This window comes from Ooceraea biroi, chromosome 5 (assembly GCF_003672135.1).
Source record: "Ooceraea biroi isolate clonal line C1 chromosome 5, Obir_v5.4, whole genome shotgun sequence".
NCBI classification, from domain to species: Eukaryota; Metazoa; Arthropoda; class Insecta; order Hymenoptera; family Formicidae; genus Ooceraea; species Ooceraea biroi.
In genome coordinates this window covers 9,209,106-9,221,356 of record NC_039510.1, presented here as the reverse complement: position 1 = coordinate 9,221,356, position 12,251 = coordinate 9,209,106, and the positions used below count along the sequence as shown (strand labels likewise).

Sequence of the window (12,251 nt, the reverse complement as noted above, 5' to 3'; positions counted from 1 at the left end):
TCTGGAAAAAAACAACAAAGTATCCGCGGTTTCAGGCGGTTGTATGTCGTTATGGATTGAAGTCGTGATACCCATGATGACACTGTCGATATAGATAGAATCGTGTTGGTACGGATTATAAATTATTACAATAGTGATAAAATTAACGATATAATACTTGTAATAATAACGATGGTTGTAAGCAGTAATAACGATGGCAATAATATTACAGTATTAATTACATTAATGTCGTTAACAACGGCATCGCGTGCAGCCAGACTTCCAGGATATCACCAGGAGAGATGGAATACATCGTACGGTATAAGGCGACGCCGAAGGTAAACTCTTCTCTTCTCTCTTGTAATCCCGATAATTTCTTTCGCTCTCTCTCTCTCGTGATCTCCAAATATATACGCGAGCATATATATCCGGAAGTCAATTGCGACGTTGCTCGCACGCACTGTCCGCGTTCCTATCATTACGTAACTAGTATCGAGCACATATTTTTGGCTCTACCATAAAGTTTATTTTTTTCTTCGTTCACACGTGCGAAGTCTGATAAACGATATTCTACGCGAATCTAATATTCTTGCGACACGCGCCCGCCGAATGTAAGTACGAATAGCACGCGCGCAACGGGAACGGGAAAATGTAATGCGACGAACAAACCCACGACTGGAACTCTGGTACTGTACGTGTATATGTATGTCGGATGTCTCCTGGAGAACTTGTGATCACGTACATACACGCATTCGGCGGACGCGCTGTCTTATCTCTGCTTTTTTTAAAAATCTATCGGTCTCCGTTTTCTTGTTAGTTTTTTTTGTCACTCACGCATGCATTATTTTGCTCTTTCTCGCCCATTACCATCCTTAAATCTCCGGTACGTATTCGTGTCATCGGCACTTGGACATAACTTGTATCGACACATATATACTATCTCTCTCTCTCTCTCCCCCTCCCTCTCCGTCGGTCAAAGCAGTGTAGTTAAAGAATACGAACAGGCGAACATCTGATAAATGGAGTGAACACCGTAATAAGGCTTAATTTAATTTGTTAGTAACTTGTGATCCTGCTTTTTGTAAGCATTTGTTGCACAAGCCTGTTTTCACGCAGGTGTGCACTATGAATGGCCCACTCGAGCTCGCTGCTGTTCATTTGCCAGTGTCTATTTCACGTTTTGCGACGTTTGATACACGTTCTTCATATCCAAAATCGTATCCCGTTGTCAATCTCTATTGTAGTCACTCTTCACGCACGATGATTCCCATTTCAATCGCATCGCTCTCACTTATTTTTATCATCCTTCATCGTTTTCACTTCCTCTGCCTGACGTCGGATTCCTTGTTGGGCGTCGGTTTACTATAAATTCAATAAATTCGAGATATCAGACAAACAGTTGCTATTACAAACATTGTTTGCAAAATATACTGAGGTTTACAACTTATTTGTAACTTATTTGTGAACGATATTCAGAAATATTGAAAAATTTAGAGTTTTAAAAATCTTAAATGTGAAAGTAGATAAGAAGTGGAACGGAGTAACTCTCGTCTGCGTTTTTCTTTCTTTTCGGGAGTTAATTTAGTCAAGCTAGGGTGGATTCTAGAGCACGACGTTTCCGGAACTCATCCGAGATGAGGTAAAGTGAACGCTGTTGATGGATTGGATCTATGACGTTGGAGATGACATTGGAAGAGGGAAGTGGTCCGTATAGCAGAATCATATCACTCCAAAGGTTCATCGACAACAGTTGGTTCTAAAACGCTACGTCAGGCGAAAATACAAAATCGTACTATTGTACTAGCGTAAAGTAATGAAACTTGACTTGCACAAAGTGAATGGCAATCTCGGAACAGACATACTTACGTATCAGGACTTTGATCGGTGTCTGATTCCTCAAGCTCGGCTTTGTTCCGCTTCTTTTCGTAAACTAGGATGATGGCACACAGAACGACTACCTCTGCGCAAATGCCTAGGAAAGGCCAGAGCGCGGCGAGTCTATCCTTGACCCTGAGAAATGTCTCGGCCTCCGATGAGTGTTCCGCTTCGGTATCGGACCAGTTATATGACACCCTGCAGATAACGTGACCGCGATCGTTCATCTCGATGTTGTCGACAGTTAGGACGGCACCATAGATACCCCTCTCCTGATCCTTGGAAATCTTTACGCGATCCTTGCTACGCGTATAATTCTTATCTCCGAAGGTCCAAGATACCTTTATGCCGGGGCTCAGTTTTCCGCCGCACACCAAATGTAACTTTTCGCCCTCTACCACGCTGGTAGATTCGGCCAAGTGCGCTGTTGGCCTTGCTAAAATTTTACGACACCGAAAATAAAAACATTCTTGAAAGTAAGACTCTTGCAAAAATTTGTTTTTCTCGTAAAACTGATATTTTGATGATATCAGTCTGAAAGAATACTGTACTTGAGCATACTTACGTACGACTCTATACTCTGTTGTGGAGTTTGCTGCTTTACAAGTGTAATTACCGTAAACCTCTTCCTTGTCCTTCAAAATCTCCAGGGTACCTGTCTCGTTATCAATCTTGATATCTTCGTTACCAGGCAATGTTGTCAGCGGTGTCTTCTCTCTCAGCCACTGCACCTTATCACCGGCGCTTCTGTTTGTACATTCGAGCACCAAAGGTACATCCTTCGGCGTAAGTACTTTAATCCTAATATCTGCATCAAGCAAAGAGACAAAGAGATTTTCAGCAGGCTTTATGTCATTACCGTGCAATCTACAATTTCAAAAGAATATCCAGATATTACAAAACATACGAGTGACGACAGCAACTACTAGTTATATTTAGAACGTCGTCCTAAATATTTTGTAATAATAGCTAAGAGTCTCACACATGAAGCAACTGAAGAGAGATGCAAAACAACTAATACGTTCTATTTACGTAGAATAAGTTCATTCACTTCTACATGAACTTGCCTGCAAGTTATCGATATATTGCAGGAAGAAATTTTTATCGAATTGTGAAAAATATAATTTAATTGTCTTTTACGGTTAGATATGTGATCAATATAAATCAATTTTATAATTGCTCAATAGTGACAGAATTTAATATATATTTTATATTATATATTCGCAAACGAAATTTTTTAATTATCAAATATAAACAACATGCAACATGGAAATAAGATTACTAAGTCTTAAAAACTCTCAAACTTTTACATGTAAATGTTGTGATATATACTGAGATTCTCTACATTTATTGTTAAGTTAATAAATGATAAATAAATTGATGTTCATATCTTGTACAATCTCATATTGAGAAAAAGAAAATAAGTAAAGTCATCTTAGCAGCAATAAACTGTGCAATATAAGTAACGACGAATTATCAGTTATCAAATATTATCAAATGCGTCGAGAAAAGACTTTAGATATGGGACAGTGTATCCATGATACTTCAAGACAAGCAAATACTTCACCTGTTAATTTAATCGATAATAGATATGTAGTTATTTATTCGGAGACAAGAATCCAATAAATGTGTAATAATAAAACAGTACTGCAAATGTAGCTTTGAGCATATGATAAGCAATATAATGACACGTAATAGAATAAAAAAAAGCGTAAAATTTTGTTAATAAGTTATTAATAAGAAAATCCTTAAGTATGATTAGAAATTGAATTACTGCATACATACCAGAATATATCGTGAGATGGAAAGAATCGGAACTGTCGGGTGTGCATTTGTAATCTCCGTCGTGGCTATCCGTCGCTTGATTCGCCGAAAGCATGCTACTACTGGTGCCAGCTTTTGATAAGACAACCAGTTGACCGCTGGACAGTTCAGGTTCTAGGGTCTGACCGTTCCTGGTCCATCTAATGAGATCATCCTCCTTCAAGTCATTGCACTCAATCTTCCAAACTTGTCCCTCGTGCACCATCATCGGTCCCGTGTATATCACTTTACCGAGAAAGAAAAAAAAACAAAATTACACAATTTAAAAAACACAATCAAATTCATTGTAAGCTGCAACAGTTTATTAATGGCGAGAAAAACTATACGAAACAAACATGATATTATATATTAATAAAATCGAGAGAGAGAGAGAAATTCTTTGTAATAAAAATTAATCACGACAAGTTATTCCAGTATGATTATTGTAATATTATATTTCCTATAATTCACGTTTTTTACTAGTCTAACAAGAGTCCGACTAGTAACTGCTAGCTTGGCACATTTCAACGAAAATTCATCAGCTCTTATTTCTTGCGTGTTTATAACACTTTTGTGTAGTCACGCACAGAAAAGGCCAGTGTCCGTATAAATTTGTAAAACCTTGAATAGAACGGTCCTCCAAAACATTCTCACTTCACAGAAAAGGACAAAATGATGTATTGAAGAGTTAGTTTCCTCATTAAGAATAAATACAATACTTTTTAAATTATTCTTTTCATCTCCAAAGTGATATTTATTATGTATTTGCTCAGTACTTTATTTTGAACCTTTTCGCTATTATTATCAACAAAACAAACTATACACACACGTAACTCAAAATTTAAATAAAATAAAATTTTCTTAATATATATTACATGAAATCTCTGCATATCCATGTATTATAATATCTAAATATAATAGACTTAAAGTTGTTTAAAGCACTTAGAGGGTAACTTAAAGAAAATAAATGTAGCAAAAATGTAGTTGTTCTTCTCTCGGATACAAGAAATCTGAATATCAATTGCGTTCGATATTTATGCGTATTTACGTGCATGCTCAATAAGTTCCTCTGTTGTTACGTCATTAGCACATATTATGTGAATGACCACACGACCGTAATAACTATATGTATATAATTAGCAATTCTTTTACAAGAAATATGCGTAAAGATATTACATAAAAAAATAATTATATAACATTAAGAAATTACATTTTATAAAGAATGCACACAATAACTGTTGAACAAAGAGTTTACGTTAAACCCTGCTCCATGTATCAGTGCTACGAATGATGACGAATCAGCAGAACCATATGGACGTGATGACGTAAATGTGTATGTACATGTGAGTGTGCGTGTGCGTGTGCGTGCAAGATATATGCGTCACAGTGACAGCATAAAGTACTGGCATGAGCAGTAATGTGAGTCAAAACCATTATTTGAAACGTTATAACTCAGTCCTTAAATTAAAGTGCTTGGCAGTATTAATTACGAGGAACAGACAGTGTACAAAATAAGCCACATATTCTAATCAAATTCGATGTTGCAGCTCAACTAGCAGCTAATTGGTATTATCGAAAGTGTTATTTGGTGAACGAAATAAACAAATTTTGAAAACAAATCATTTATCATGGTATTGTGTAATTAATCTCGTTAGAGATTAGAATTGTTGTCTGGATATATTCTTTTCAAGAATATAGATATCAGGATAGATACTTATGCTCAATATATAATCTAATTTAGTGACAAAAAAGGAATTGCCCGGTTGAGTAACGCGATGTGAAATGCGCGAATCGACATGGCATAATATGTATATGTATATAAATATAACTCTCTGGGAAAATCAATAAACTACCAATGTTATTTTAAACCCGCTTTCACGACGGCTCCACGCAGCTGAAATTCACGCGAGTTTCGTCAGCAACGAAATGAGGATACGGCAGACTCTTAATCATCCTTGCGCATTCCTAAGAATTGTTGATGAAGACACGTGAAGTTTCGTATGGATTAAAAAAGAGAAAAACTCACAAAATAGCCAATCTAGCACGTTTCACTTTTAACACGAGCAATTACAGTTTACAATTTGACATTTTTTCGGAGTATGCTATAGTTTCTGCCAATAGTTTCTGTCTTCTCACATGACAATCTTATATAATTTTAACTGTAGCATCTTCTGTGTTTCTCAATCGCATCAGAAAGACTATGGTATCCAGCATAAGCTTAGAAGTCGTAAAAATAGATGTATCCTTGCAGGATGAAACGTAAGCGTACTTCTCATCTGGTGTTCAAGAATAGAGATATTTCCTGACCAGTTTAATGTGTGTGATGGTCAGATACAGTGACTAAAATAGTAGAATGACTGCATTGCTACGCGTACAAAATTACTTCTGATTAATAATATGTTTAAAAACATTTTAAAAAGTCGCAAATGCTTCAAACTTAACTTATTAATAATAAATTCCTAACATACACTTACACATACGCGTACATGTATCTTTCAAAATTCTAATACAAGTTCCATAGATCTCTAGCTTGACTTTTCCAACAAAAGTGAAAATAATGCGTCAAAGAGATGACGAAAGTGGCAGTTTTAGCCGAAATGATGCCTATTAAATTTTAAACACTATATTCCGTCAAGTCGCGATTTACAAATGTAAAAATAAATAGACTATAGCTCTCTGATATTAAGTTTTTCGCATTCTCGCATCTGACATAAACGCGAATAGCCCGGCAGAGGCAACGTCCTCCACTCTTCCTCTGTCTCTTCCTTCAATGTAATCTTCCGCGTACATGTCACAGCTAGGTCTATAACGATCCTCTCGGTAGACTGATATACCAGATATGGGTTACCATTCGCAGAAACCGAGTCGAGTTTTCTGGGTGGACGAAAAATAGGGTCAATCGTTGCGCAACAAAAGTTGTCGCGGCGCGAATAGTTCGCCGCCGTTGTCGGCCGGCGTCGTCATCCTCGACTTGATCGTAGCCGTGGTCATACTGGTCATCGTCCTCGTTCTCGTACTCGTCCTCGTCCTCGTCATTGTCACCGTCATCAGCCTGGAATACGAGACTGGAATACGAGCGTTGAAAGCAAAATGTTGCTTTCGCTCGATCGTTCTCACGAGATTCCAGAGGCGATTTTCACACACGAGTGTCATCGATCGCGTTAAATCTGCATTATGATGATGCGATATCCTACTGTTCATTGCACGTGAAATCCGTATTGACTCAGAAATACACAGCAGAAGTATTCAATCTTGACAGCTATTGCCTGTGAAGCCTTCGTTGTGTAAGCAACATCGTGTGAACATAATATGATCCATATCTATATCACGTATTTATGTTTAAATGAGACTGCTTATGTCCTAAAACAAAATAACGTGCTACATGATCTCGTGACACTAATAAAGAAAGATAAAGAGGCAGAGAGCGAAACGATTGTATTTAACGCCAAGTGCGTTAAATAACTTAAATATATGACTTCAAAACAATCCTTTGCATTGTGAGCTATCGTAATAAAATTACTCGATGTCTGGAAGACTGACATGAGGTTGATGACCGAGAGATGCAAACATCGCGAGAATTAGATCAAGATACACATTGTGTATATACAAACACCTATATCTATTATTTTTCGCAGAATGCACACTTATTGTATCACTAATTATAAAGCATTAGTTTAATTATTAACTTTTCGAAATTTCCATCCGTGAGATAAATAACTTGAAGAAGCGTGTGCGGTATACAAGAAACTGCGATGGGTGCAGCATGTCATGACTCACGAGAGGATGCACTGTTGCAGCATTATCGACTAAACTTTTTTAGAACGCGTCCCAACGGTGTCGATAAGTCTCATTAAATGACCTAGAAAGCAATGCTCGTCGTGAGATATTTAACAAACCGCAATAATTACGCTGATAAACATCCCGTCTAACTGGCCACTTTGAATCTTCGTTCGTTTACCGAATCGTCGTTATGCTTAAACATACTCTCATCGTGAGACCCGAAAAATAAATTATATGTAAGAAGATTAAATGTGAAAAAATCAATTTTCTTCTTTTTGGGCAATGTATTTTCCATGTGAATCTTCTAAAGCTTCTATTCACGAGTTTAACTCTGATTGTATGTTCGTGGATTCCATATGTGATTAACACGTGTTACATGAATCATGTAACGAGAGGAAAACTTTCGGTTTTATCTTTGAAAAGTTTCTCCAGCCCTTCTCCGTGAACGTGGGTGTACCGTTTTGATATATATAGGCGTGTCGGTAGTATCATAAATATTAATAGACTGCGAAAAGTTCGTGCCGACAAGTCTGCTGTATATTCAAAAACACAAAATAGCGATGAAACAACTTTTCAACGAAAGATCTGGCGAAATTATGTTGGAAAGCAAATTTATGTCTCTATGGACGTATCGCTTTAATATTTTTTATACGATAAAATCGCGAATGTTTTTCTTCTGTCAATAAAAAACAACTGTTTCGCAAGTTGGCTGCTGGCTAACTTGTATTTTATCTGTCGTATATTGCTAAACACTCCTCCGTAATTATCGCGATAACGCTAAAATAAGAAGTTGAAGTTGCTTGAAAGCAACTTCAAAAAGCTCAACTAATCTTGGAGAAATAGAAACTAATAAAATTGTGATTTATTTTTTAACCTTTTTGTTTTTCTCGTTAAGGTGATCCTGGAGTGGCCAGTGAACTCCGTCGCGGCGTCTGTATTACCGGCGAAATCGGTGATTTTCCTGCATTTTTCAAGAAATATATCTTTTTATTGAATTCACAGAATGAAAAATCCTTTTCCACGATGAAAGTACACACAATAACGTAGTGTGGAAAATAGGACTTAACTTTCCAAATGGAAAAAAAATAAAAATTGTGATTTTTTTCCATTTGGAAAGTTAAGTCCTATTTTCCACACTACGTTATTGTGTGTACTTTCATCGTGGAAAAGGATTTTTCATTCTGTGAATTCAATAAAAAGATATATTTCTTGAAAAATGCAGGAAAATCACCGATTCCGCCGGTAATACAGACGACTCCAGGATCGCCTTAAAGCTTTTGCTCGAAAATATATGTGCAAAGTAATATGGAGTAGCAACAAAAATGTTATTAATACTAAAGCTTATCACTAAAAACTTGAATGTAGATCTGCCTTTCTTTAAATCCATCTTTAAGTCGTTTTCTTATATTTATTTAGAACTCTTTCATCTTAAATTATGAATCTCACGTTGATTCTTTTCCGTACATTATAAAAATTATAATTATTACATCTTTGAGTTTAAAAAATCTCAAGCTTTGAAAACTGATTCAAGCTTGATGTCAAAAGTCTACTAAGCTGTTAAATTGCAGAAATCGCATGATTATTATCGTTATCTGGAAGATAATCAATCTAATCTTAAAGTCCGCATGATAGACATAATCGTAATAAAATATACTCAACGTAGATTACTCAATATAATATGTCATCATTCTCCATAATTATTACATAACACTTTTGTTTCATTTTAATCAATTTTAATCTCCAAAAGTGAGACTTATATCCACAACGCGATCAATACGAAGAAATACGACTCAGATGTGCCATTTTCACATCTAGAACTGTTTTCTCATTATACACTTAGCGCTAAATATGTCAATCTCTTTCTCTCTCACTTAGTATCGAACAAACATGAAATAGAAAAATAATAATCCTCCTCGGACAAGGTTTTCCTTATGTTTATTCGCATTGATGCATTGTAGACTGTTTTCGCCCGTGTTACGTGATTATAACTTAAGAGAAGACAGTGAATCGTCAATCCCGGATTGACCAATTCAGCGTCATGCAACCCAAGCTTAATAATCCAGGTCTGACTTTAATAAGCGCTGTGCAAATCAATCGAACGATCCTCTCAAACGTAGTTTAGAAAAAGCGAAAGACAAGTGGCCGACGTGTGATCGATAAAGTGATAATAAAAGTGAGCCTAATCGATAAGAATTAAACCTTGATCTCGATCAAAAACTATTGACGCCGCTTGAAAATTACTCCAGTCTACATTTAGTAAATAATTAACTGTCATTTTGTCAATTGCCAATAATACATCTCCGACATCGTCACTTGAATGATTAATGTAACAACAATCGCACGCAGCATTGAAGTTGATGTAACACTGCTAACGATTGTTTGCTAATAATTATTAATAACGTGTGTCGCGTTGAAACAGATATACCAAGGAATTTTAACGATATCGCATCACTCACCATGTGGTGAGCTGATCACTGAAACGTGTTCTCTTTAACTGCAATGCAATCTCTTAAACCACTAAAGTTCACGGATTTCTATATTTCATTTTGAATTCATTATCATGCTGATAGCCAGTGCCGATCATACCGTGGCAATCTCCATCTCAGAATTGTATTATCCATCATGGTAAACGTCAATTAGGATCTACCGTATGCGAATGACGATATCGCGTGAGCTGGCTGTTATCGACCCCGTCAGAATCAGCATTTTCAGGCGATTCTTATCGTCGGTCTTGCAAGACAGAAATTCAGCAAAAACGGAGGAATTGAAACGGCCAGGACGATCGGTCACCCATGTTTCATTAGGGCACAGCTGGGGCCAGGTAAGCCAGGTAATACTAGGAATCGACGGATGAGGAAGAAGTCGTCCCGTGCGCGCAACGGGACGAATGAACGGTCGCGAAGGAGAAAGCAAGTGAGCGAGCAAGCGAGCGAGCGAGCGGGTCTGCCGCTCGGAGGCCGAAAGAAGCGAGAGAAGACAAGAACAAGTGCCTCGGGGAGACTCACCTGCCTGGACCATGTCGAGGGTGCCCACCGCTAAATATAGCATCCCTAGCAGCACAAAAGCGGCTCGCCTCTCCATCCCGGTGGCGCTGTTGCTGATGTATGCGGTGGCGCGTGACTCCGTACGACAATGCGATATCAACGAGTGATATCACGACGTCCTCCTCCTCCTCCTCCTCCTCGTCTCCTCGTCCCAAAGAGGTAGGTAGAAAGAGAGAGAAAGAGGGAACCTCCTGCACGCGGGAGGAAGGATGCTATATTTCCACGACTTGATGTCGTGGTCTACGTGCTCGTGGATTGTCGTACACCAAAGCGAAGTATTATAGCTGTCGTCGTGGCCCTCCTCTTCCTCGTCGTCGTCGCTACCACCACTGTCGTCGTTCCTGTTCTTCCCGCAGCCGTGGTCAATGTCACTCCGACTCCTCGCGATCGTTAAGCCCGTTATGTCGTACGTACTAATCCGATCTGTCAATCGCGATTCCCGACAGCGATCTCCTTTTCACTCGACCGTGCGCGACTGACGATCGCACGTTCGGATCGCACGTTCGCGCGAGAGTACTCACTCCGTCACTTCTCCTCCTCTTCCTCCTCCGCCGCCGCTGTCGCTGTCGCCGCCGCCGCCGTCGTCGTCGTCGTCGTTGACGAGCAGTCACGATCTATCACTGACGTCTGTTCTTATCGTTATCGGAACACTCGGTTTTTATCTTTTGATATTCACTGCACAAACAGATCCGGACCACCACTGTCGTCGTTGTCGTCGTCGTCGTTGCGGTTATGCTCGTCGCACACGGTGCTCTTTCCTTCGTCGTCGTCGGTTCACCTTCGCGAGACAGAAAGAGAGAGAACGAGGGAAGGAGGGAAAGAGATAGTTCCGCACGGCAAATAGCACCACGAGTTTCAAGTAGCTACGTTAATGTCAGAAGAAAAATGGCCGCCGTTCTGTCTTCTGCTCAGACTTCTGCGCGGACGTTCATCTCACTCTGTCATCGACGTCACTCCTTCTTTCTTCGACGGAACGGATTTCACCAGCAACCAGCACGTCCTCTACATCGCCGCCAAGAGCCACGAACTCGATGGCAGTCTCGAGAGTTGTCAGTTGCGTCACTTGGAGCGCTAGTGTCGTTACAGAGTGAAGTTTGCCATTATAAAATCGACTCGACGACTAATCTAGAGAATATCCATACAATATCCAGATTGGTCCCTCAGATCTGGGCAACTCCCGCTCATATTTGAATCATACAAACCTCATATCATTAATATAAACATTATATTTCAGTAACACAAATAAAAAGTAAATTAAATAAATTAAAAATAATGTTTTAGAAGAACTAAACATTATGATCATTTTATTTAAAACATCAAAATAATATATAATATTATTATAAGCAATTCCTTGCACTTAATCTTTCTTTATTGAGTAGTTGTATATAATTAACAAAATAAAATAAAAATACAAAGGAAAATAAACACACAAAACATTATAATCAAAATACTTTATGTATTGTAAAATAAAAAATTAATTAAATAAATTATTACATTATTAATACATAACCTAAATACTATATATTGCTAATTTTAGTGTAAGGCAAAGATTTTAATTAAAAATCAATATCAATTATATACAATCACCGTCTTGCTTTTCTGATAAATATGTCCAGCCTGTGAAAGTAATTGAATAAATAAATATTTCCTATTTTCTTAGAAACATGTGTAATATAAACTTTTTTATATTACACATGATTATAAGGAAAAATTAGAATTTTTATTCAAATTAGTACATATACAATTCAGATATTTTATTATTAAAATATA

The 12,251-nt window shown here is 37.8% G+C and overlaps 1 protein-coding gene across 1 annotated transcript; it reads right to left on the bottom strand.

Annotated features, from left to right (window-relative positions):
- Positions 1 to 139: 139 nt before the first annotated feature.
- On the bottom strand, positions 140 to 11,442 carry LOC105275156 (basigin). The gene is made up of 5 exons (XM_011331817.2): positions 10,443 to 11,442; positions 3,640 to 3,903; positions 2,420 to 2,662; positions 1,846 to 2,290; positions 140 to 1,341 (listed from the first exon to the last, which is right to left on the bottom strand). Exons 1-5 carry the CDS (start codon positions 10,516 to 10,518, stop codon positions 1,296 to 1,298), a joined length of 1,074 nt encoding a protein of 357 aa, XP_011330119.1. The 5' UTR covers positions 10,519 to 11,442; the 3' UTR covers positions 140 to 1,295.
- Positions 11,443 to 12,251: the final 809 nt, after the last annotated feature.